Consider the following 27,681-nt stretch of genomic DNA (forward strand, 5'->3'; position numbering starts at 1 on the left):
GAGCACAGGCTCCAGACGCGCAGGCTCAGTAGTTGTGGCTCACGGGCCTAGTTGCTCCGCGGCATGTGGGATCTTCCCAGACCAGGGCTCGAACCCGTGTCCCCTGCATTAGCAGGCAGATTCTCAACCACTGCGCCACCAGGGAAGCCCTAAAGTTCATTTTAATAAGATTCATTCTGTGGATTACAAAGCTCACATCAGGCTTCTGGTGTATTTCACTTTGTTCTTACAGGGGTTTTTCTTATAAAGGGTTAATTGTAATTTAAAATCTATAATTCTAACTACGTAGTCTTTTACAAATCAACTCACACGAGGGGTATATTTCTATTTAATAATCATTTAGGGCTTTTCTGTGAAAATAACCGATTCATCTAATCAGAAGGACACCTTTAATTCTGGCTGTCCTGAGTTGTTCACACATGACATCAAATGATATCCATTGTAATGGATAAACTAAATTGGGGCATAATTTTTGTGTAATCACTCTCAATGTAAAAAAAAAAAAAAAAACGTAATTGATTTCTCCATCTTCCTTGATCTGGAAGGAATTGTATCAATTTCCAGGACGTCATAAAACAAAATATTTAAAGTATGTTTCAAATAATAAAAAAAAAGAAATACTTAACTTAATAAAGATGTGGAATTCATTTGTGAAGAAAAACACTGGCTGTGGACCAATAGGCCAAAGAGTTTGCCAGAAGTCTGCAGTAGACAGTCATTCCTGAATGTCCACTCTCTCCATCACTCCAGAGCCCACTCCATATTAAGAAAATGAATTCTCTCAGCCACACTGGACTTTGAAATCACTGATTTTGTTTACTTTGTTTTTGAGTAAAAAACCAGAAGATCCTTTTTTCAATTTTCTGCCTTATAAGGAAAGCAATCCATGGCACTTATAACTATAGTTCTTTATGCCCTATTTTAACTAAGGAAGCTTGCTTGGCATATATATTTGATGCTTGGGAACGTTACATAAAAATTATGGTTTTTGACTCTTCTGGAGAGCTTCAACAATTGAAACCATTGGCAAAAAAAGGAAAACACTTAACTATCATAAGAACCGTTGAATGCTTCAACATTAACCTAAAGCAAAAATCAGAAGCCCTGGAATGAACATTTCCACTTGGCATTTTTGCTTTTGTGCTTTTCAAAAGAAATAGCCTCAGGCTTCAGAAGGGCAGAAAGATCTATTACTAAGAGCATGTAGGTGAATACCCTGGTACTCACTTACTTTGGATCAATCGTCTTAACTTTTAGAAATCTTTCCAGCTGTATTATGGTATTCTCTGTTCTTCTCCATCCAAATGGAGTGGAATATTCCAGAAAGCAAGCACAGATTTTCTCAATGGTTAAAAGAAAGCAGAATGACTTTACCTCTGGCCGTCAAAAGATACATAGCCCCTGCCATCAGGAAGCTATGAGTCTTAATGGGAAAGATTGACGCTAAATAAATAATCATACCTATAAAAATATCGTTAGAAATAGCATGAAGGAAAAGCACATGGAGCTATGCAACCCTCTAAATTAGAGGCACCTGGAATTTGGGGGTCAGAGATAATTTTAAGAAAATAATATTTAAACTGAGACCTAAAAGGTAAATAAGAGCTGGTCAACAGAAGAGCAGATGGCTAAGCATTCCAGGCAAAGGCAATAGGATGTATTAAGGTCCTGGGGTAGGAAAGAGCTTGGCACATTCTAGGAAATGAATGAAAGCCAGGATGGGTGAAACATATCAAGTCAGATTGGAAAGTAGTACTACAGATATCAAAGAGGTAGAACGCTTAAAGGATGATTTTATTAAATTCTAATATGCTGAGCAAAGCCATGGAAGAATGTTGAGGAGGGAAATGTCATGATTAGATCATTCTGGCTGCGATGCAGAGGTTGGATTGGAGAGGAGCAAAACTGGAGGTGGAAACTGTGGGAAGGACCAAGTGAGAAAAGATGGTGTTTTGGACTAGGATCTTGGTAGTGGAGATGGAGCCAAGTGGATGGATTCCAGGTCTATTTTGAGGGTGGAGAGAATAGAATTTGGTGAATGATTAGAAGTAGAGGATGAGGGTTGTGAAAGTTAATGCCTGGATTCCACGAATTCACTGCTATCAAATATATTTAAGGAAATATAGGACACTTTCTAGGGAAAAGGTTCTAAAGAGGAGACACTGTACTAGTTAGGGGTCTGCAGAGAAAAAGAACCAATAGGCAATAGGCTATGAAGATATATATGACTTATTATAAAAAATTGGCTCACACCAATTATGGAGGCCGAGAAGTCCCATGATCTTATCCCTGCTAGCTGAAGTCCTAGGAAAGCTAGTGGTACAAATTTCAGTCCAAATCCAAAACCCTGAGAATCAGGAACACTGATGGCCTAAGTCCCAGTCCAGGGGCTGGAGAAGGCTGATGTCCCAGCTCAACCAGTCAGACAGAGGGGTGGGGGGGGGTGACTATTCAACCTTTCTCCTTTTTATTCTTCTTAGGTCCTCAACAGGTTGAATGATGCCTACTTACCTTGGGGAGGGCAATCTGCTTTACTCATTTACCAATTCAAATGCTAATCTCTTCCAGAAACACCTTCACAGACACACCAAGAAATAATGTTTAACCAGATATTTGCACATCCCATGGCCCAGTCAAGTTGACACCTAAAATTAACCATCCCAGGCACCACCACAGGATCACCCATAGGGCTCAACGTAGGCAATTAGGGAATGTTATCTTAGCTCTTTAACAGGTAGGGTCAGATAGCGTTTACTCCTCAGTAGTGAAAATGTTTCCTGGCAAGTCACAGACTTGGAGAATTTTTGTCATTCTCAGAATTGTCCAGTTTAGTCCCAGTCCCAAAGGGCCCAATGGCACCACAATGAAAAGACAGTAATGGCTTATTTGGGAACCTGCCCTGCCTCTCTCAAAGCATATTATTCTCTTTAATAATAACTGACTAATTCTAGTGTACAGAAGAGTGAAACCTTTATTTCATGCTAATTAAAAGGATCATTTTTCATATGCGAGAAGAAACTACCCCCTCACCTACCCCTCAGGACTTCTGGTTCCTGCCCTGCTCGGCTAAATGGTCCCTGCATCCAGGCATCTTTGGAGCCTGCTTCTTGTTCAAGGAAAGGGAATGTCCAAAAAAGTCTAGTGATGAATTACCCATTTGTCCACAGCTTTGAGGAAAACCCACTCACAACTGACATGCTGCTTCCCTGAAGTAAATAGTTCTGGGCCTCTCCGTAAGCCGGGTTACCACTCTTGATCGTATCTAATTATATAATTTTAGAGTCAGAATGTCCTTAAAGATTGTTGGCTCAGCCACTTTATTTTATACATGAAGAAACAGAAACTCAGAGGTCTTGAGGACACAGCCCATGATCACCAGGCAAACCAGTAGCTGAGAAAGTGACACGCTTTCTGGGATATTCAGATTCAAAGCCAAGGGCTCAGTTACTTCGCTGTATCTTTTTATGATCTTCAGATTGACACATTCTGTTCTGGTGAGCCACTGATTTCCCAGGGCCTGAGGAGAAACCAAGCTGTCGTCACAGATCAGTGAAGGGATTTCTTGGGGAACAGTGAACTCCTATGAGCAAGCATAATGTGGCACGTGTCCTTTAAATGCACTGACAGTCACTTTCTATTTCTATTTCTAGTAGGGGCTTACTGTCGATAGCTAAAATTGACATTTACTGTGACCATAACTCTACCACAAATTAAAATCAGACCCATGTCCCTCTGGGGAAGATGTTTATTAAGCTGTAGGAAGACATCTGAAATGATACCAAATTACATTTAAACTTGAAACCCCAAATACCACATTTGTTTGGGAGTAGGAATAGGACTGTCTGGGGAAAAATATGGGAAACTGAGCAAGTCACTCTCTTTGGCAAAATGCAAGGCCACCAGGGAAGGGAAAAGTGCCTTAGAAGAGATGCTTTATACATAAACCCCTGTGTGGCTTTTAACTAATCATTTAAGCCTAAACAAAATTTCCTTCAGAATGAACTTAAAGGAAGAATAAGCCCTTTAAAACTTCCATGCCTTTAAAGAACAGACACAGATGTTCCAATTGTTTTTATAAATACACTGAGAAGGGGGTTGAAAGAAATAGCACAATAAAACAAGTCTACCAAAACGCAAACCTGCGTTCCAGGGTTTGACCCAGCTAATGCAGACAAAAGCATGCTTGGGACAGAAAGTCTTTATATCACTTTTGCCTTTTAACATGTAGATGTCTGATGTCTGTGGGTGTTTGTGTGTAGTGGGTGTGTTTATGCACGTAGTATGGTCACAGTCTCAATCTCTGAGCCTAATGATAGAACCAACTCTGTCCAAAGGGAAGCTATAACTCAATGGCTTCTTTGCTTGTGTGTCCAGCCCATGTGTAGCTTTGAAAATAGCAAAAGCCTCGTTGCAAAGCCCTTTGAGATCCTTGGATGCAAAGTGCAAAGTAAATGCCAAGTATCATTATTATGAACTTTATTGCTACTATTTTATTAAGTGTTTCAGACTAATAACAATTTAGCATCATAAGTGCTACAAAGTGGGAGAACTTGAAAGGAAGCCCGGGAAAGGTTGCACAAGAAGGACACACGAGTTTCCTAGAAACTCCACCCCTGCCCCAATCCCCCTTGCTCAAGTCAATGGTAAGTTGACTGTCCCTTCAGGAAAGAGTTTCAAGTCATCAGGATCTTTAAAAAAGAGGCCTGTCATGGATGTGTCATGGGGGTACTGCTGCCAGGAAGTGAAACACCATGTACAGTGAGATAACCTCATTAAGTCATTCAACAAACCTTTACAAGGCTCCTACTGTGTGCTGAGCTCAGTGCCCTGTGATACTCTCCCTCCAGTCTAAGGGAGAGACTGGGACCTGCTATGAGAGCACATAGCAGAGACTAGCCTGGACTGAAGAAATCAGCAGGTTTCTCCAAAAAAGATAATATGCCAGGATACACCAGGACTCCCAGTAACGGAAAAGACATTCAGATCCCTCAGAGAGGCTGGATGTTCTGAGTCTTTTCCCCAAACCACTTCACCCTGAAATTTAGGAGAATATAGCTTTAGTCTGTATTTTAAAATGACACTAGCAATGATTTTATTTTCTGAAATAGATGAATCATTTCTTGAATAGAATACACATTGATCGTCCTCCAAGGCCCAAGCACACACAGAATATTATCTCATGTATGATTATCAGATCATCCTCCTGCCACACCTATGAAGTGGTGACGATAGCCCTCTTTTTGCCTATGAGAAAACAGAGAAGTTAAATGATTTGTGCAGAGCACACACTTGTGGTCCGTGGCGGGGCCAGCAGGCGACTCAAAGCCTGTGCCTTGTCAGCCGTACAAGGCTGCTTTATTCGATATACTGGTTAATGATGGCAGCCAGCATCATCTCTGTCATTTCTGTCAGCCACTCTGACTGGAATAAGTGAAAATAATAGACCTATACTTTAGGACTATGAGAGGTCTGCCAGTTCTTCCACCTCCTCCCTACGAACCCTGCCAGACGGGGACGAATCTATTTTTTTAAGAGCCTAATAAGAGGAAATTCCAAAACCTCAGTAAGCCGTTTAATTGTTTTACGCTATTCATTCTCGGCAAATATTCCGTCTTCTAAGTTAAATCCCATGTGCTGCTGTTTTGTTATTGTTATTATTCTGCTTCAGTTGGGTTTGAAAGTAACTGGTCACCATTCTCTGAATATAGTCATTTGGAAATTTGAAGATCGTATCGTCATCTCCCAGTCTTCTTGTTCCTTTTACTTTTCCATTTAGGTCTTCCCTTCTGGCCTTTTAGTACTTTTCAGTGCTTCTTTGGAACCTTCTCCAAGTCCTCCATACCTTCCCCTTCTGCCTCCCCCCACCAACCCCTCACACCCCATCCTATGTATTTTGGTTATTTGGTTACAGCCTTGGTTTAGAATTTGCAGCTGTCTGTTAGGATGTAACCTAGTGAGGAGATTACTAAGCCTTAGGAGTGTCTCTTTCCTTGTCTGTGTTCCCCTGGAGAACAAGTTACCCTTGAGCATTTCAGTTACCTTATCATTAAGAAGAGAACTTGAGAAATCAGGCTTTTAGCAGGCTAAGGTTGCAGAGTCTGTGCATGTCATCTCAGCTGCCCGAAGCCGCTCCTACATCGTTGACACGTCCCCTCTCCTGGCAGTATACCTGTGGAGCTAATCATTCCTATCACCTCCTCCTAAAGAGCTGAAATCATCCTGAGAAGTGGCTGTGTGGGACCTGTCATAAATTTGGTCTCCCGGGAGAGGTATTTGAAAACTGCCTAAGAGACTGTGCCTCTCAATCCAAGAAGAGGTTAGATAAAGACATTAGTGAGGGTGACCTAGTGGGGAGCCTTGCAAAATGCAAGGATGAGTAAAGGTTGCCCAGATGATCCTTTCAAGAGCTCTTCTCTTTTTGCTGGCTGAAGTCTTTTGCAGCTGGGAGCCTCCATCATTCAGCGGCAAAAAAAAAGCAGTCCATTTGGAACATAGGTATTGGGGGATTGTGCTGGGTGTGGATTCCACCACAAATTACCATTCAAACATGGTAACCGACAAGCTGAGAGTCCAGAAGAAATCAAAACCGAGTTGCTGACTTAGAGCTGGGGGAAGGGGATGTCTGTAAGTGCAGGGAGCTCTCTGCCTCTGCAGAACATCCAGGCGAATGTGTTAGTGAAGGTTTTCATGAATTATTCATTTATGGTGAATGAATGCAAGCAGCAGTCACATGTAAATGACAAGGCTCATAATCAGAGTGCTACTTATTTGTCCTTAGGAAGCTAGGAAGAAGCTTATTAACAATTCACAAACCGGAAGACATTTTACTTAGAGATATGTTTCTGTGGAGAAGAAATTTGCCCCTAGCCAGCCAAATAGATATATATCATTTATTTGAGCTTGCATTCAAAATCATCTTTTATTTTATGTCTTTTGAACTGCATTTACTTGCCTTTTCCAAGTGTAACTTTATAAATAATTGATACAACTGAGAAGTTATTGGCTAACTGAAAAGCCACCTCTTCATGTCTTTAAGTCTGACCCATGACTAAAGCCAAACTGTTCAGGCATTTAGGGTGTTTTATAAAGGGTCTTTATAAAGAGGCTTTAGCTCTTTACAAGGAAAAAAAAATCAGATTTTGAAAATGAATTTTTTTCGACAATAGTACATCAGAAACCAATCCAAAAGTGTTTTTGGTTAACTTAAGTGAATCAAGCTGACTGCATGACTAATTCAGATTAATGGTGCAGAAATCAGTCATTAAAGAAGAAAAAAAAGATTGATTTACTAGTCTCAACAGAATGGCCATAAATTCGCATCTCCCCTTCTATTACTACTCTCTCTGTTTAAAACATTTGAAAGCACTAGTAAACATCTCCTCTGCCTGAGTAGATGCAGCATATATGCTATAAAACTCAGCAAAGGCTCCAGCAGGATGCAGCTCTGTTAGCTGTATGACATTTTATTACTACCATTGGCCCTCTTGCAGTCAGGCTTTCATTGCAAGAAAAAGAAATTACATTTCCAAGATATCAGATATTACATCTATAAGATAAAAGCAGCAGTAATACAAAACTGATTTTTTAAAAAGAGGCCCAAATTTATTTTGCACGGTAAATTTAACTTCTGACACCCCTGGTGATAATGATTACAAAAGTGTTCTTGTCAATATCGATAAATCAGTGCAAAGCAGAGATGTTTAGTTGACTGTGGTGTGGGTGTCACTGGTACCTCTAAGTTCAGAGCTCTGAACATTATAAAGTGCAGCCTTATTGCAGGGCAGGCATCCAATTTTTAAAACATTATATAGATGAGAGAGAGATGAGTGTTCCTGAATTATTCATAGCCTTTTCTTATGAAATGCCCAAAATATAATTTCAAATGGAAATTAATTTAATTCATGTAAAAATAAATGGGTCTAGAACTCATCTGAAAGCTTGAGTTTAATCTAAGGGGCACTGATAAAAAGTACGAATTACCTTGGAGGTAACCAGTTATGCTTTTCAAGAACAGAATTGGGTTATGTTAGGCTGTTAATGTAAATTAGTTTCACTTACGACTTGTAAATCAAGTTCTCATTAGTTAGCAGAGATAATTTATTGAACACTGTTTTTGCCATGTTCATTGCTAGTCGAAGAGATCCTTGAAAACTATGTTTTCTTAATTCAAGAAGTAATTATTAAACACCTATTAGGGGCTTCTCTGGTGGCTTAGTGGTTAAGAATTCGCCTGCCGATGCAGGGGACACGGGTTCGAGCCCTGGTCCAGGAAGATCCCACATACTGCGGAGCAACCAAGCCCGTGCGCCACAACTACTGAGCCTGCGCTCCAGAGCCCATGAGCCACAACTGCTAAGCTCACGTGCCACAGCTACTGAAGCCCGCGCGCCTAGAGCCCGTGCTCCGCAACAAGAGAAGCCACTGCAACGAGAAGCCCGCACACCGCAACGAAGAGTAGCCCCCGCTCACCGCAACCAGAGAAAAGTCCGTATGCAGAAACGAAGACTTAATGCAGCCAAAAAATTAAATAAATAAAATAAAAATAATAAAATAAATAAATTTATTTAAAAAAAAACCTACCTATTAGGTATCATGTGCTTTCTTAAGTTTCAGAAGTATCTGCCTTGGTGAACAAAGCAGACACAATCTCTGACTTACGAAGTGTATTGTCTAGTTGGGAGCAAGGCACTTTTAAAAATCACTCAAAATCATTAATGAATTATAATTGGGAAGCAGAGATGGTAAACTCCAAGAGGCCATGAAACATATCTATTTTGTTTATCATCCTATTGTCACCAGTTGAACATTGGTAAATGAATTATTATGCAAGTGACCTAATTTGCCAAATAGGTTTTCCCCTCTGAAATAAAACTGTATAGAGCCCAACACGTATTAGGTGCTTCATTGGTTTTTTTGATGATTGATTGAATAAATGGTGATAAATACTACTAGGGAAAAGTACGGGGTGCCTGAGAGCATGCCAAAAAAGGCCCCATCCTGGTGTGATTGCCCAGAGAAGGTTGTAGGATTACTTATGTCAAGGGTCTGTGGCAGGAAGGAAGGTGGCGCTTTCATAAAGCTGGAAGAAAGTCATTATGGTAGGTGCGTGTAGCCCAGGGCCGTGAGCTGGGAAGGCAGTGAGGGGCCAGATTGTTCAGGGCCGTGGCGCCATGTTGAGTTCTATCACCAGGGTATGGGCTTACTGGTATTGCTGATGAGCTAAAGCATTTGCCATTTTGCATTGGCTATTTTACTAGCTTTTCGGGACAAGATAGGGGCTAGGGGCTGGGTAGAGGATAGGATGCAGATACTAAAGCAAAATTCTCTTCCTGGACACCCAGAGGTCTTTGTCACCAAAGGAAAAGTGGGGTGAGGGGGTGGACAGTTCTTTCCCGGAGATTCCCGATCTTTATCAGAGGTCCTCCCTTGAGCCTGAGGAAGCTTTGAAAGGGAAAAATACATATTTTAATTGAATTCTGCTGATATTTTTGTGCCTTTTCTCAAGCTAACTATTCCTACTTCACAGTAGAATTTCTACTTTCAAATTCCTCATTTGTTAAAAGAGGAAATACAGTATTTGCCATCCAACTTCAGGAGCTTGGCCACGAGACCTGGTACAGAGCATGAGCTAATTCTAAAAGATACAAGTAATATGATGTCTTTTAGAATGTGGGCCAGATAGCTTTCTTGTTTTCCCAGTTATTGCTTCAGTTGGATTTTTGTCATTGTTTTCAGGAAAAACAAGAGACTGAGGACTGATCTCTGGGGAACTAGTTTGGTTCCATTTTGAGGAAATATTTTCAAGGATCCTTTCTGAGAAATACTGTGAAGTCATTTTGCAATTCTGTAAAATTGTTGGTGGGAGGAATCCATTTGCCTCCATAGAGAGGTTTGGGATTCTAAAGTTGATGGGTTTTAAAAGAAATATATATGCTAGGAGTTTTGGACTCTTTTATATTTGTTAGATTGTAGTTCTTCAATTAAAGCTAAGGGTTGATGTTCTTTAAGATCCCAGCCTTACTTAGTGCTTTCACTGCCATGGGCCTGACTTCGATCCCTGGTCGTCGGGCAACTAAGATCCCACAAAAAGAAAAAAAAAAAAAAAAGATCCCAGCCTTAAGCCACAGTTTCTTTTTTTTTTTAATTTAAATTGAGCTGTATTACTTTATTTATTTTAATTTATTTACTATTTATTTATTATTTATTTTTGGCTGTGTTGGGTCTTCGTTTCTGTGCGAGGGCTTTCTCTAGTTGTGGCAAGCGGGGGCCACTCTTCATCGCGGTGCGCGGGCCTCTCACCGTCGCGGCCTCTCTTGTTGCGGAGCACAGGCTCCAGACGCGCAGGCTCAGTATTTGTGGCTCACGGGCCCAGTCGCTCCGCGGCATGTGGAATCTTCCCAGACCAGGGCCCGAACCCGTGTCCCCTGCATTGGCAGGCAGACTCTCAACCACTGCGCCACCAGGGAAGCCCAAGCCACAGTTTCTTGATTGAAGTATAGTAATTAATCTGTTGTTTGGTCAGTGCTTCAGAATAATAATAATAACAACAAAAACAACCACAACTAATTTTATTAAGCATATTCAATATATTTAATATGTGATAACTCATTTAATGCCCTGAGGTAAATCTCTCTATCACCCCATTTTACTCTGGAGGAAACGGAGGCACAGAGAGACCAAGTAACTCTGCCCGAGGTTTCACAGCTAATAAGTGGCAGAGCTGAGATTCCAATTTGGCAGACCAGCTCCCGAGCCCATGTTCTTCACTACCCCACTTTACAATGTAGTTAGTACTACAGGGAAGAAATTAACTATGCTGTCTTTCCATTTCACATTCTGCTTGATTATCCTGGCAATTTGCCTTCTTTACAAAAATTGGAATTTTAAAATTCCACTTAGGAGAAGAATGAGTAAATAAGCATTTCTCATTACAAACTGCCTCCTCTTAAGACTTAAGAGTTTTGTATTCACCTCTTCAACTCTTCAGTCTCCCCATCCCAGACAGAGACTAGTTTGCTAAATTAGGCCACAACACTTCATTTAAGAAGGTCCAAAGGCAGCACATCTTTCTTCTCATAAGCAAATACAAAGATAGCAGTCAACAAGGTTTCTCTAGTCTGTGTGTGAGATCATGTTACATGTAAATGAGAGTGAAGTGTGGGCCCCATAGAATGGATTGGGTCCGTTTTTAAGCAATTTCTCTCACTTTTTAGGGACACCTTCTATTTGGAATTTAAGAACTAGGTGCTGTACCAGCTCAATTTCACTTAATAGAGACACACTGACCCCCTCCTATGTGCCAGGTGCCAGGTTAAGGGCTGTGGACGCACCAGTGAGCAGTAAAGAATACCCTTATCATAATGAAACATATAGTCTCACTAGGTTAAGAACATCTCATTTTCAGTTCAAGCCCTAGAATTTGAATTTGAGAGTTTCAAGGGCCTGTAGTCTGATCCATTCACTAAAGAGATGATGAGGTGGAGAGCCTAAAAGCTAAGGAAGTTTCTTCTCCAGAGTCAGAAACTCTAATAGCAATGGCATCTGGATCCCCTGCTCCTTGCCCACTCTTCCTGCCATTTTCTTGCTTTTCAAGCTTTTTTTCAGTCTGTCGCCGACCCCCCAACACCAAGTTCTTTTGTTGTTATTTTTTTATCTGCCCAAGATTTCTTAGATGGCTGTGGTCTGATTTTGATGCTAATATTGATCTTCCAATTTTCCAACCTAATTGTTTTTTCATCATTCGCCTCTTCCCTTTGCCTGTCCACATACCTGGCCTATCTGCCTGTCTTTAGAGTTTAATAAGCAATCCCAGGAGGTCATGGATCTGGTGAAGACCTGGGAGAGAAGAGCAGTCTGCCATGATCCTCCTGAGATCTTGCAAACAAAAGCACTGGCCCTTGGCTCCTTAAAGATAGTTGGGCTTGCCCAAGGGCAAGGAAGACCAGCAGGCATCTTTACTGACATCCCTAGAATGGATGACATCCTTTGGAGGGAAAAACGAGGACGTGAAATCTCTCGCTGTGGTACCTATCATTCTGTTGAGGACGGTGAAAACACCGTCTGTCATCCCTGACATCGTAATTGAAAGAAAAGCTTACATAGATTTCAGCCGTAAGCAGTATGTTTATACAAGTGTATAAAGAGGAATAATCTGTCAAGTTGGAAAACTCTTAATGCCATGGGACTCAGTTTCATAATTGAACAATCCAACATGAGCTCACACATCTTACCTTGTTCCATGCCTCAATAATTTTTAGTAGAAATACTTTACCTAGAGGCATATGGTTATTAAAAAGGAGGCTCGGCTCGCTCAAAGCCTGGAATTAACTCATGGCAACAAGCCTGCACTGGAGAGAGACTGTTGGGTCTTTGTTTTCACAACTTTACTGCAATTTGCCATCTTATTTTCAGAGCCTAGCTGATGTGTTGTTTGGGAAGTTTGGTTTTTTTTTAAAGGAAGAAAACATAATTTCACATGGATCAGTGACTTCTCATGTTAGCAGTATTGCAGAATTTTACTACTTCATTGGAAAGTCCAGGGAGCAGTGTGAATATCAAAGGAAATGGACCGTGGATTTATTTTAGTATAAAAAAATCAATAATAACTTAGTTATGGGAGCCATCAAGGTGGGATGGGGGCAGCCCTATATTGCAAGTTGAGAATAAGTCCTACTTCTTTTCATGACCCATATGATCTTGGGCAAATTTAAATGTCTCTGAATTCAGCCTCCTCCTAAGTAAAATGGGAGTAATAGGACCTACCAGCACATTGCATTGTTTCAAGTCACATGAAGGTGAACATATTTAGAAAAATATGAAGCAGTGTATAAGTGCAATTAAAAAATTTTATGCAATGTATTAACTAATTATTATTTCTACACGCACAAAGGGAATTAGACAATTAATGCAAGTATTCCAATACCATTCTTGCTTCAGTGGTCTGAATATTCTGGACAAATGATTATTTCTCAGGCCAAGCTACATAATAACCCCATTCTAGTCCTTTGTATATCTAGTGATGGGTAGCCATAGATTTTTTTTTTTTGCAGTTTTTGTAGTTTTAAAAACCTAAGCAAGAAGCCTAGAAAACTCCATTGGTTTTACAGATGGAGTTGGGGAAATTATTTACAGAATCTGGGTAAAACAATAATTCAAAATTATTCAGAATTCAAACATAGAGCATTCTGTAATAACCATTTTTCCCTCCAAGTATATGTTGCTAATTGACCTGATTGGTATCATTAATAATTATTATTATAATCCCAAGGGAACCCAGTACCCTGAAAGATTTTCTTAATTAATGAGGGAATACTTGATATTTTAAAATCTAGGAGACCTATGCATGGTGTGGAAATAACTGACCTAATAAGAACATTGAATTAAATGAAACATACTATTCCCCAATTATTCTATACAACTGGGAGTTTTCCACAGTTTGGGGAAGAACGAAAGCTTGTTTTAAATTTAATTACTTTCGCGTCTTCATTTACATCACCATTAAGTTGTTTAATTGATTTCTTTTTAAAAAAAATAGCCCATCAATAAAAACTGATAATCAAGGTTATCATTAATATGTTGGGAACAAAATGTAAATAATGATAATGTGTTGCCCTTGTTTATGAGGATGATTCTGCACATCAACATAATCAAATATTTTTAGTTGTCTCTCCTATAACAGTTTTTGCGTGTCTCTGTCTACACTCAAAGCATTACCTCTGGTGACTAGGGGAACAGACATATGGTAGAAGACTGTATGTATGTATAGATTTATGTATCTATATGCATGCATGTATGTATAGATGTCTGTCTCTATCTATCTATCTGGATATCTTTAGATGAATGGATGGATGGATAATTAACTTATCTGTAGGGTCTCATTATGAAAGTGGGGAGTTCAGATTATTAACCTTGTACTTAGAGGAACTGACCATTATTAAATATTCTGTACTTTGATATATAGCTATTTTCTTTTCAGCAAAGGTCCCAAACAAAACATTAAGACTGGAGAATACAAAACAAATGTCTGATGACTGAGCAGCATTTTATACCTCTCTGACTGAGTTCTTCACCTCTGAATGACATAGACTTTAAGACCCAGTGACATTACAACTACAGAATTTTGGAGCAGTTGAAACCAGCAATTTCCTAGAATTGTAGAAGCTGAAGGGCCTTCAAAGCCCTTACTAATCCTTACTGTTCATCCATACTCCAGAGGTACCAAGGGTACCTGCCAAGAAATACCCATAGTACTTCATTTGCTTTTCTGAAAACACTCATTTCATTGTTACAAGCTTCTTACATTAGCCTATCTGTGTAACCACTCACACACATTCTATTAATAGAACTGGTTGTAATTTGCGTACATCTCCGTAAACTCTGTGTAAAGGTTTTATATTTTTTTTATATTTTCATATATACAACTTCCTAAACATATAAATCTAGGACTAATCTAGGACTAATCCTTCTATGATGTGTGTGACTCTGATAGCAAGCTATGTTTCCAAGGGACCTTTCAGGCGAAAAGAACAGAAAACTTAATCTTCTTTGGAATTGTAACAGCAATGCAAAGAAAGAATATCTTGGCATTCTTTCCCCCAGTTTAGGCTCCATGAGTCACCCATGGGAGGCAAATGAGCTCCAAAGAAGAGGCTCTTCATGCTACCCTTCCCTGAAACACGGGAAGGCGTTGGCCTGCAGAAAACATCTCTCTGCAATCCTTACCCAGCACTTAGCATGAGGGATTTTTTTTTTAGAAAATACATTAATTTGGGAAGCACAAGTTTCTATCACGGCATTCAGGATAAGCTGGTTTAACGTGGAAGACTCAGAGGTCCTGAAGGGTGTGTGTTTATTTGTTTGTTTTATTTGTTTGTTGTTAAGTCTTTACTTCGATGGTTTGACATTTATACAGCTCCCCAGGGCAAGAGCATCAGGAGATTGAGAATCTAGCCAAGGAGGTCACTTGTTTGCCATTTTTAATAAACACAAATAATTCCCTTTTTCCCTCAGTCCCATATTCCCTGGCTCATTAAATCAATTTAAGACCCTTAAATTTTTTTCTGGCAAATTGAAGCAAAAGAACTGTGTACTCACCCAAGGAATGCTTACCCAAGTCCTGCAGGTCAGGCCGAAATCAGTTTCTGTCAAACAGCCTAACACCTCGAGCTATTATGAAATGAGGGATTGGTAATTGGGGGCTGGGCTCCAGACTCGCCTTGAGAAAGGCTCGTTGCATTGCTGTGAACCATAATCTAGCTACTTTGGTTTGTGACCTGGCTTTGTTGGGGTTTTTTTCCACTCAAAGTAGGGAACTGTGAAAAAGTCAAAATGGATTTCTATTGGGAAATTATGAATTAAGTTGGCTCTGCAAATCCAGATAGTGAAAGTATATCCAGAGCAAAGCCAGGCAGGCTTCCAGGCAGAGGTGTGAGAGAGTGTGGATAAAACAAATGTACACAGATCTCAGGCTCTAAGGTCCTCCAGAGGGCAGAGGCTTCAGAGTAAACACACAGGATTTCACCACCAGGTCCCTCTCCTGAGATGCAAGCGTTGTAGGAGATTTACCAGCTTGTTGTCTATTGAATATCAGTTAGATAACAGAGGTCAGGAAATGAACTGGAATTTGATGTATTAACTAGGAAGTAGCAAAGGAAGCCAGGCTTGTATTTCATTTGTTATTATTTCCCTAATATCCTTAATTATGTGGCTCCCATCAGGGGATCTGATCTGCTGCTCGTGTAATGGTGTTGTCCCCGCTGGCTCTGGACATGGGAAACAGGCAGTGAATCCCCTGATCAGGGCATTGAGAATAATGTTTGCTATTTTTTCTTTTTTTTTGTTCCCAGGCCTGTCCCAGGCTCTCTATCTTCTCTGCTCCATCTTCACAACAGACAGAGACAACCCATGCCAGCCTCCATGCCAGGGACCCTGCCCAACCCTACAATGCCGGGCTCTTCCGCCGTCTTGATGCCAGTAAGTGCTTCTGACTTCTGCCGAGGTTGCCCCATTTGAAAGAGTGCAGGAAGAGCTGAGGTCTAAGCTGACAGGGAAGAAAGTGGCTTCTTCTGGATGGAGAGTTGAGCTGGGTGCCAGCTTGCTTTGAGTGCCTCGCTGTGCATCCCTAGGCATCTTGCTGGCTTCTCCATCCTACTGTGCTTCCCTGATGAGGCATGGTTCCATCTTCCTGCTGGTGACAAGTGAGCTTGTCATACCCAGGGAATGGAATTTGTCCAGGGACAGGGGATTTTATGACTACTCCAAAGCCTATAGCTTGGGCTACATACAGAGTGTCATTAAATTGCCAATGAGTGGTCTAGCCAGGACTCAGAGTGATAATTAGAATAATAACAATAATAACGATGGTACATAATAACTGCTAACACGTATCCGTGCGTATCATGTTCTGTTAATCACGTTAGCAGCGTTTATTGAGTGCTTACCATGTGCCAGTCACTCTCTAAGCACTTCATCAACATGTGAAACAACCCTCTCAGGTAGGTACTGATACTATCCCATTTTTTTGAATGGAGAAAGTAAGGTAAGTAGCTTGCTTGGCTGAGAAGCAGAGTAGCTGAGTTTTGAACCCAGGAATTCTCTCTCAACCACTACATGATCCGTACATTCTCTCCTTTCCCTCTCACAACAAACCTCTGAGGTATGCACTGTTATTACCTTCATTTTGCAGATGAGGAAACTGAGGCACAAGAGGCTAAGGAACTTGGTTAAGTGACTAGGTCACTAAGAGCTAGTGAGTGACAGAATCAGGGTTTAAATCCAGGTGGTCTGGCTCCCGAGTCTACACGCGTACATGATATTATACTGCCCCTTCTGAAAACAGCAGATTCATGTAGAACGCAGATACAGACTGTTTCAGAGCAAACCTTGCTCTCCTGCCACGGGATCCCCACCCTGTACATCGTCATCCTCCGTGGCATTGTGCTTTGGTGCACGTGGCTGGTGTTACGATTTACAGGGCCATAAGTGTTCTGAAAAGCCTTAGAGGTGATATGGCAATGCAATTAAAACCCTCCCACAATAATATCAGGAATGTTTTGCAGAGCATTTTTAGCATTCTAAGGAACTGTCTACATTTGCTGTTTCATTTTGTTCTCACAGCAATCCTGTGGGAATATGATCGCCGTCATTATTGATATACTTATTTTACCAATGAAAAGCTGAAGAGTCAGACATTGAAGGGATTTGTCTAATGTCACACAGCTTGGAAGGGAAGAGTCGTGACTAGGACACACACTCACCTCATGCTGAACAGCCCAGATCATCCCAGGATGAGCAATTTGCTCATTTATCCAAGTGGAAGCAGGGGGGGTGGAGAAAGCCTTGGTGGCCCAATTGTAGAGACATGGACCTGCCCACTGTAAGTATCAGGTAGTTCAGGCTAGAAAGATTCTTTGCAAAATTGGGTCAGAAGGACAAGTGAGCTGACTGACTTTACCTGCACCACTCACCTTAAACATCTTTAGGTAAAGGAGAACAGCACCACCAATGCTGTGATCCTGGGTTTCATTCAACGCCACTAATGGCATGGAGACTTCTACCACAAGCCATCTTCATCCAGGCTTTAAATCCTTCTTGTCCAAAATAGTTTCCTTTCAGGAATTCTATGCATTGTCCAGAAAAATATCACTACAGTGACCTTTTTTCCCCATTTGACTAAACTGTGTTCCATTCCCAGGGGCAAAGGTGGGACATTTAGGCTGAAAAGACCCAGAGAAAAGCGTGCCTGGCACTGGTTTCTACCACATCACTTCACTGTACAACTTGAAATAATAGAGGAGTTGAACAGAAAAAGAGTCTTTGGGACTTACCTGGTGGTCCAGTGGTTAAGATTTCGCCTTCCAATGCAGGGGGTGCGAGTTCAATCCCTGTTCGGGGAGCTAAGATCCCACATGCCTCATGGCCAAAAAACCGAAACATAAAACAGGAGCAGTATTGTAACAAATTCAATAAAGACTTTAAAAAAAAATGGTCCACGTCAAAAAAAGAAAAAGAGTCTTTAAAGTTTTAACAGAGAGGTCAATATACTTGAAATTTTTAAAAAATGTTGATACTTCAGAATAGAAGCAAAGGATCAGGTGCATGGTAAAGAGCCAGGGTAGATAAAGAGAGTCAGGAGTTTCCAAACCCATGTCAGTGATGTGTACAGCTGTCATGAAAATAGTGTCAATCTAGAGCAGTGATTCTCAACTGTGGACAGTTTTGTACCCGAGGGGTTATTTGGCAATATCTGAAGACACTGTTGGTTGTCACAACTCTGGGAAAGTGCTACTGGCATCTAGTGGGTAGAGGCCAGGGATGCTGTTAAACATTCTACAATGCACAGGATAGTTAAGACGACAAAGAATTATTTGGCCCCAAATGTCAGTAGTGCCAAGGTTGGGAAATCGTGATTCGGTGTGACAGTAATGTAGCTAAAGAAAATTAACACAAGGTATCTAAAAGCATATGCTAAGAGTTCTAGGCCCTAGAAATCTGGGCCTTTTCTTCCTTGTTATCAAGTCGCCAGCCCTTGCACTGTAACTCTGGCTTGTCAAGTGTGGTCTTTCCGTAGAGTTCTTGCCCTGAGAAATCATGCTTCCTGTGGCATAAAAGATTAGTTTATGTCTGTAGGTGCAGGTGAGATTCTTAACTGATCTGTAGTGCATGCTGTCAGGCTGCATATTTCACAAAGCTCTAGGTCAGAAACAAATGACGAATTTGTTCATTCATTCATTTATTTCGTACAATTTTGTTGAGCACCTGCTGTGGAACAGGCTCTGTGCTAGATGCTGGCATGTGGTGAAGAAAAAGGCAGACGTTGCCTTCCAGCACTTCACTGGGTTGTGATTTCTGATCTTGAAAGTCAAATGCTGAAATAATTTGGGAATACGAGCACCCATTTATAATTACAAAAGCCCAGTGAACTGCAGACATCTTGGCTCCTGTTTTCCAGTTTGTTTCAAGGGAAAAGAAGAAGCTCAAAAAAAGGTGATCTCCTTTACCTGGATGTTTTACCTACAGTGCTCAATGTCGCTTAGTATTTAGAAAAGCCACCCCCATCTTCTGACCTCCTAATTCTAGTCCACTCATTAAAGCCAGACTCACGGGCAGAGCGTTATTAGCACAAAGCACCAAATGGTTGTTATAAAGAGGCTCTTGCTAACCCCCTATAATTACTTAGATGGAAAAATGCAGTTTTTTAAGATAGGAAAATCAGCCTGTTTTCAGTATTCTGTTTAATTTGTCAGTCACAAGGTAGAAACAGTCCTAGACTGTAATTTTTCTGAGAAGTGGGAAGCGTGGCTGACTCTGGATCAAGAGGCAGCAAGCAGGCTACTCTCACTTCTTTGTAGAGCATGACGGCTACAAAGCATGATGGAAAACCCTGGACAATCATGTGTCCTTCTGAACCATCCTCCTTTAGGACACTGAAAGCAAAAGCTCCTTTGGACTTGATTTCCCTCTAGGAGAAGGTCACTAATTGGAATAGTGTGTTGAATCCTATTCCAACTCTCCTATCCCCTAGCCTCTGGAAGTGAGAGTTATAAAGTAATAAGCATTTTTTAGAGAAATCTCCATGACTTAACAATGAGAGCATACAAATGTACTTTATGACACTGAATTGTACACTTCAAAAGAGTTAAAATGGTAAATTTTATATTATGTATATTTTACCATGATTTTAAAAAATAATTAAAAAAATTAGACTACCCAGGCTGCCTGGAGATTTAGAGGAATATGAGAGTGAATACAGTTGTCCCTCCGTACCTGCGGGTTCCACATCTGCAGATTCAACCAACCATGGATTGAAAATATACTTTTTTAATACCAGAAAGTTCCAGAAAACATCACTTGAATTTCCCAAGTGCTGGCAACTATTTACATAGTATTTACGTTGTATTAGGTATTATAGGTAATCTGGAGATGATTTAAAGTATAAGGGAGGATGTGTGTAAGTTTTATGCAATTACTATGCCATTTTATATAAGGGACTTGAGCATCCTTGGATTTTGGTATCAGAGGTGGGTCCTGGAACCAATCCCCAGCAGATACTGAGGGACAACTCTATTTTATTTTGTTGAATTGGTGCTGCAAAAGGTCTTGCTAGAGTGGTCTAGAAAGTTCTCCTTCATTAAGTAGCTCCTTTTGAAACAATTTCACATATTCATACATTGCTAGATAACTGATAAGCTAATTCTGGCCAAGGTAAGGCTGATGGTGCTTTGCTGTGACAGAAAATGTGCGCCAGTCATTCATGAGAGGCTTTAGGCAGGCGCCTCTGCTAATCCACACATTGGTGTCATAATTATACCCCCTCCCCACCCCTGCACTTGGAGTGGACACAGCAGGAATTGCAGTGATAGAGTCCCAACAATGGAAGGGACCTTAAAGGGTCATTTAGTTCAACTATTACTCTCAACTCTTGTCTGTGAGGTTTCCATCCTCCACACTTTGATAAACTCCAGTGATAAGGAACTCTGTATTTTCTAAGACTACTTAGGCTAACTGAGCAGAAACGTGGTTCCCTAAAATTTCCAACCATTGTTTTCACTTCCATCCTTTGGCAAATGGAAAAACTCTTGCATTGAAGAAACTATTTCCCCCCTGAGGAAAGTCGAATTATTTTCTGTGGGATTTCAGTATTAAGTATTTATTAAGCATTATTCTAGTTCTTCAAAAAGTGCTAATTTTCTACTAAACAGAAAATATTAATCAGACGCACCCGTCCTTGACTGAAATAGAGATTTTGCTGTATTTAGTTTTTAACAGGGACGCGCCCCGGAGACAAAAAAATGCCAGGACTCAATTCAGATATTTGAATGTTAATTCTAGACACTAGGGCAGGCCAGCAGGACAGTGGAGGGCATTGATCACGAGTCTTCAGCACCCTGACTGCTTTCTTCACCTTTCCAGAGCCCTAGCCCTGCTGTGAGGCCTAAAACTGCTCCTGTGTAGTCAGACACGGTTAACAGGGAAGAGAAGATGTGCCAGGGGCAGCAGCTCAAATACCTCTGCTGGATCATTTTGATTGTGGTCATGAGTTAGAGAGACAGGAAGACACGTCATCTTTAAGAGGGTGGCTTTTTAAATGAATTTTTTCTTATTGCTAAAATGATTCACGTTTCTGTATAAAATTTAGGGAGAACAAAAAAGCCACAGATAACCTGAGATAACCATTTGGTATATTCTGTATCCTGCCAGCATTTTTCTATGCATATGTTATTCTGTGTAGCTATAAAAATAAGCATGATGAGTAGTATTTGGAGTGTTCGCGAAAGTGGAAGTATTGCATACTTTTGTTTGGAAATGATCTACCATGACAACACGTAGTTCTCTTTGACATCAGGCGTATTCTCTAGAAGGCACAGCTTTGGATGATTCTTTGATGTGCTTGAGTTCAAGGCTCAGGAGTATATTGTTTACCCTTCAGCAAACCACAGGCTTTGCCGGGAGTTATTCACAGAAATTCTAAACGATCCATTTGAAAGAGAAATGCAGCTTTGTCTATGACCTAGACTGCCTTTCTCAGACTTCTGATTCTGTTACTTTCCTTTCTCTTAGATGGAGAGACAAATGTCAGTGAACTCCAACCTCCTGGGAATGCAAGGTCCAAATCTCAGCAACCCCTGTGCTTCTCCCCAAGTCCAGCCAATGCATTCAGAAGCCAAAATGGTAAATAACAGTTATAATCATCCTTTTGTTATTTCATGACTTTTTCTTTCTTTTGATTTCTGCTCTGACTTCCAAACTTCAGTCAAGTCAGGTAGATGGCTCTGTCTTTGTTTCAATGAATAGGTCTTTCTGTGGCAAAGCTGTGCAGAGCTTGGCTCTCTCTTTGAGGCTATTTGTTACTGAACCTTGGCATCGGATGCTCATATAACAAACATTGGACCAGCCTGTGGCCTTAGTGAGGGGGACTTTTGGAAGTTTGGGGAAATCCATAAGCGTTGAGGAGGGATGTACCCAAGTATGTGTATATTTGTTCAGAAAGAGAAATTAGCAAAAACAATCCAGAGTTTCTCTCCTTCGAGGTAGTCACAGTTTCAACGCCACTCTTCCTGTCCCCACGGCCACCAAGACAGACATGTGATTTTTAAGCACGTACTACTATGAAAATATTTTTCAGTTTTTGTTATAGTCATCAGATGTGACATTGAGCTGAAAGGACCAGTGCCTTGTTTTCTCACGGGGTAACTGCAGCTCATACTGAAATGTGTGATTTCAGGTGACAACTTCAGTGACTTTTAACGTATGAGACTGATATGCAGTAAGGTCAGTCTTTCCAATCAAAGTGATAGATTCATGCATTTCTGTTCTACCAAATATTAATAAAAGCAATGCATGTCGATCTTGGCCATATAAAGTAAATTTGCTGGTTATATTTAGTGGAGTTACTTGAAGTAGGTCATTCAGTTTTCATATAAATTCTGACACCACAGTTAGTAAGGTATCAGATGTCAACAAAATGCACTGCAGCAAAGTTTTTAGTATCTGATATTGGATAGATAGCTTTTGCTAGAAGTTGGAGATTTATTTGGTTTGCTGACTGACAGCGTTAGGGACCCTGTCTAATGGCTGGGGTGAGGATGTCATTGACATCTCTGAAAATTAGCCATCAATACCCAGTGACTTCGTTTTCAATGGCAGCAAGTTTTTTTGGCGCCTGCTTTGGTCACGTTCTCTTGGAAACTTCACTCATTTCACTTGCAGCTTCTCAGCCCAAGGAAGCAACTGAACTCCCAGTGTTGGCTACCTTGGGCAAATAAAATCTGTGGTTGGGAGAGTTCTCTTTGCTGTGCCACAGTCCCTGTGACATGCCAGATGGCACCAGCACCTTCAGCAGAGCTCGTTAAATCTTTTTGGAATCGGCAAATATTTTTTCAACTCACGCCCTGCTGAGCCAAACCAAATACTTGCTGGCAGAGTAAAGTCCAAACTGGCATCTGTTTTGGAGACCAGAGTAATGCCATTTACATTTTTTTAAAGGAAAATAAAAAATGAATTGTGACGGTACTTAAGAAAAAAATAAAATTAAGTTATTCATGTGTATGAATAAGTGTTCTGGGTCTAAGCATCAGATGCTACTCCTCCAGCTGGATTATTTCTGAATCACCTAATTTAGTTCAGGGTCTGTAACCATTTTGAGGGACCTCCCAGACAAACTTGAGGTAGATTCTAAAACACAATTCCAAACCAAATTTCCCTGCAGTTGAGTTTCATTGGATTTTATGCCACCACTCGACTCTGAAGTGTCCTACCCCTCTTCTTGCTGGCAAAGAAGGAAAATGCTTCCAAAGGGAGTACAGGTTTATAGTTATTTATATGTATGAAATAAAAACATATGATATGGCAGCTTAATAGTGAATGATATCAGCAGGAGACAAAAGGGAGAATTGGGCTGTACTTATAAAAATAGTGTTACCCTGTAAATGTTTGTTGAGTTAAATGTTGAGCAGGCATACTACTCTGCTGATTCATGTTCTAAGTGAATGAATATTTCCAGATCCATGATGTCTGGGCAAACCAACTGTATCATGAAGTAGATACAGCTTTTCCCCCTGCGCCAAACTCCCACCCCTAACCCGGGTATTGCCAATACAAATATGGATTACTGTTAATCCAAAGGGAAAAATTGTAATATCGGCCACTTATATTTTGGAAGAAGAGCATTTACCTAGTAGCTTGGAAAAGCGTTAAGTGAATGACTTTTAATACAATACTGAGCGTCCTTATTCTGATTTCTGCTTGCTTTATTCACTGGAGAAACACGTTATTGCCATCTACTAACCGTACAATATTTTCTAGCAGCTTTGGTTTACTCAGATGAGAAGCTTTTATAAAATACAAAGTAGAGAAGAAAAAAACTCTTCCGCAATGTTAATGTCAGCCAGAGCCTCCCCAGGTTTCTCAGAGCTATGGGCTTTGTTGTTCTATGCCTAATTTTCTTCCTGTGTAAGACTAGAATGGATTCCAGATTTCAACTAAGACTCTGGTTTCGCTGTTTTCAAGGACGTTTCCAAAGGTCACACATGGGCTATTGTGATAAAGGCACTGTGTGGGGTGTGTTCTCAGAGCACAAGAGAAAGCAGAGAGCCGCCTGGGAGGTGTTGCCCACTTCACAGCGCTGCAGACCTCGTCTCCCGGGAATGGTGCTGTCAGAGTGTCCGCTTTACACTCCCTCTTGGCCACTGACAAAAGCCATCATCCTGAATCTCTGGGGAAACTCAGAGGTCCTCGAGGTGGCCAAAAGCTGTAGACAGGATTGCTTTACAGGTACAGTTTTATTAGAAGCTGTCTGACAAGTGATGGCTCAATAGAAGACATCCATTTTCTTTGCCCCAAATCGGTCACTTCTATTGTGGAAGAGAGCAAAATAGGTGTCCCCAGTAAGCTCCATCTTGCATTAACCTGCAACATCTTAAGTCAAAATCATACATGTTCTTCTTTTGATTTAATGTGTATTAGTATCAAGCAGTGCACTTCAAAGTACTGTAATCACATCTGTCCAAGCTGATTTGATCATAAGTCTGGCAGATAATAATTTAGTTTTATGGATCTTTTTCTGAAGAATTAAGCCAAGAAACATGTAACTTCACAATTATGCAAGTGAATATGTGCATATTGGGTTTCGTTTGGGGGTCAGAGCAGACTCAGAGCTGTGAGAGCCTTCCATCTTTCTAACCACCCAGAGAGGTAGGCTCTTCCTTCCAGATTCCTGGGATCGGTGGGTGTCTTCCCTGAAAATGGGGTCGGCTAGGAGGAAATTCACTGGATACCTGATGGACAGTTTTAACACTCAAAGGGGAAAGGGAGAGAAAGAGGAGGATGAACAGAGAGAAGTGGAAAAGGGGAGGAAGAAGGAGACAGAACAGATAGGAAATGCAAACCAGACTGGGACCCGTTTTTCTAGCCTTTGCTGGGTGCGAGTGATTCTGCAATGACGTGGATGTGGTGCCCTCAGAGTTATGTAGATTTGTGTTCATTTCTGTCTGTGAGAATTAGACCAATTCTATCTAACTTTGAAAAAGGTTTTCCTTTTCTTCTTTTTAAAGAAGTCAATAACAGGGTTGGAAACTAAATAAGGGGTGGGGAGAACTTGTCCATACACCTGTCTTGAGTCTCATTAATGATGAGGTGACAACTATCGTATTGAAACTGATGAAAATGAGGATGGCGTATAAACAACAATTCATGGAGGGCTCTGGCCACTCTGCCCAGATTCCACCTTCAATTTGGATAGGGGTAGGAAGCCTAGGAAGTATTGATACCAGTGAGAAGGTATGTATAGCTGTGACCTGATTTTATTCTCAGGACAGCCCCATAACAGGGATATTGTCCCCATTTTACAGCTGAGGCAGCTGAGGCTCCAAGAGGTTAAAAAACTGGCCCAATGACACATCACTTAGCAAAAGCTAAAGTCTCAGACTCTAATGACAAAGCTTTTCCATCACAACATTGATCCTTTGATAAAAATACACAGCTTCCAGGTATCAGTAACCAGAGGGTTAAATCAAATTCTTTTTAGGTGAATTGATATATACATACTAACGGGAGACAAGGATGGCAAGGATAGTTTAGATCTCCAGATAACCTGGAAAAAAATGTGGAGTGGTTGTTTAGTATGGAGCTTACCTCTTGGTTTAACCAGAGCTCTGTGGCTTCACTGACTGGTCCAGCCTCACTGCCTCTTATTCAAACGCATTTTAATCATGACATTTCTTGTTTTACATGTGTGTCTCCCCCACTTGATTGATTGGAAGCTCCTTGAAAATAATCCTTGCATTGTGTAAGCTCCGTGTACTGAGAAAGGCCCCATGAATGAGAACTGAATTTAATTGAGCTGAGTTGAATTAAAATTATGAGAAGGAACCAAACCCTAGCCCTGGAAATGAGGGTGAGATGGAGTGCGTAGGGGGTACGGGTGGGGCTAAGAAGGAGAGGATAAAGTGTGTTAAATGTTAAGCTAAGTATTCAGCCTGTAAAGAGTAGCTGACGACATTTGATGTGTTTGAAAGACATCTAGAAACAATATCCGTCATATTTTTTCCTTGAGAGGAAAGCAATATGTCTGTTCCTTAGAAAACAGAACTTGGAATATCATTGCCCTCCTAGGAATTGAGAGCAGTCAATACTAAATGCTGTTTCTTCCACTGTGGTGGATTGATTGTGCTGTATTTTGGTCACCTACTGTCAATACCTCATCCACAGTTAGGTTTACAGTTTATTCAATGAATACATAAATATATACATTAATGAATGAATAAAAGAAACCAAAAGGATTGAGAGTCAAGACCTTTTAGAGATGGAGGGCACTTAGTGAAGAACTTGCCCAATTCCTCATTTCACAAGTGAGGACACCAAACCTGGTAAAGACTTAGGGAGATCAAGCCATCATTTAAACACAAAGCTGGGCTTCAACAAAGGCCTTCACGCTTCTATCCAGAATTGTGCTTTTTCCATCAGCTGTACTGATAAATTACTAACAGTGCTTCTTTTTTTGGCTCATGGTTTCCTCCTGGCAGATTGGCAGACAAGAAAACTGGGGTGGTAGAGTGAGCAATCCATGGTTAAATCTCTACTTTGTTTTGAATGTCAACCTGGGTGTGTTTGTGTTTGCCTTTCCCCTCCCTAATTATCGAGCTGGATAACTGTTTGCCTACAGTGCCCCTTGGCCACCCACTGTCCAACAGATAAATCACAGAGAAGCCTGGCTCCATATGGAGTTGCCTGGAAAGTTTACACACAGGAAAAGACAGTCTCCAGGTAACATCTCTCTGGCACTCTTGAGAAACGTAGTTCTGCGATTTGCCTATTTGCTTTAATCATCCTCAGCTTCACTTCCTAAGTGTCCAGGAATAAAAAAGCAGTGAATAAATAGGCTGTCTGCTTCTCAGAAGCTTTGTGGCGAGGCAGGAAATGCTGTTGACTTGACAGACACTCTCTTCTCATTAACTTTCGAATCATGCCAGCAGCCATGTGTCCCTGTAGCCAGTGATCAAAACGCGATGATGGGCTGAACCAAGATGACCACTCTTCAGAATCCTTCTCCCTCAGTGCTGTGAAAAACCACTGTCCAATATGCAGGTGGATAGGAATTAGGTAAGATTCTATGACAACAACCACGAAAATCTAAGCTCTCACTAATATGTATGATGGATCTTATTTTAAGGGCAATTTGCCTTCTTAAAACGCCATGGTAGAAAATAGTATTTGTTAACAGTAATTAATCACTTGTGTATGTGGCAGAAATTATGTTAAGCATCTTGCAATATATTATCTCATTTAATTCTCTAAACAATACGCTTAGGGAGGTACTGTTCTTAATCTCATTTTATAAACGAACTGAGAGGTTGAGTAACTTGTGAAGAACATACAAGCTGGTAAAATATGGTGCTGGGATGTGAACCCAGCATTGGGCCCTTGGTCCTGACTGTAAACCGTAATGTTTTGCCAGCAGTGGGGATGATCGTCCTATGAGTTCATATTAGTAGAGCACTTTCCAAATTGCAAAGTGCTTCCATGTACATTGTCTCCTCGGAGCTTCATAGCAATTCTCTAAGGTCAACAGGGAATTATTACTATCCTCATTTTATAGACAGAGAGAGGTTCTAAGTGACTTTTCCAGCATGATCCAGTGGCATAACCAGGCTCTGAGCCCAAGTCTCCTTTGATTTTTGTCCTGTT

At 40.8% G+C, this 27,681-nt stretch overlaps 1 protein-coding gene across 7 annotated transcripts in view; it reads left to right on the forward strand.

Moving 5' to 3' along the window:
- Positions 1–27,681, forward strand: part of CREB5 (cAMP responsive element binding protein 5) — a 404,455-nt gene that overhangs the window by 283,378 nt on the left and 93,396 nt on the right. For all 7 annotated transcript variants that reach the window (XM_068549214.1, XM_068549219.1, XM_068549213.1 and 4 more), the window contains 2 exons: positions 15,846–15,972; positions 21,559–21,669. In XM_068549214.1, the coding sequence (XP_068405315.1) occupies positions 15,846–15,972; positions 21,559–21,669 (238 nt within the window). The remainder of the gene's footprint in view (positions 1–15,845; positions 15,973–21,558; positions 21,670–27,681) is intronic.

This window comes from Eschrichtius robustus, chromosome 8, assembly GCF_028021215.1.
Source record: "Eschrichtius robustus isolate mEscRob2 chromosome 8, mEscRob2.pri, whole genome shotgun sequence".
In the NCBI taxonomy this organism is placed as follows: domain Eukaryota; kingdom Metazoa; phylum Chordata; class Mammalia; order Artiodactyla; family Eschrichtiidae; genus Eschrichtius; species Eschrichtius robustus.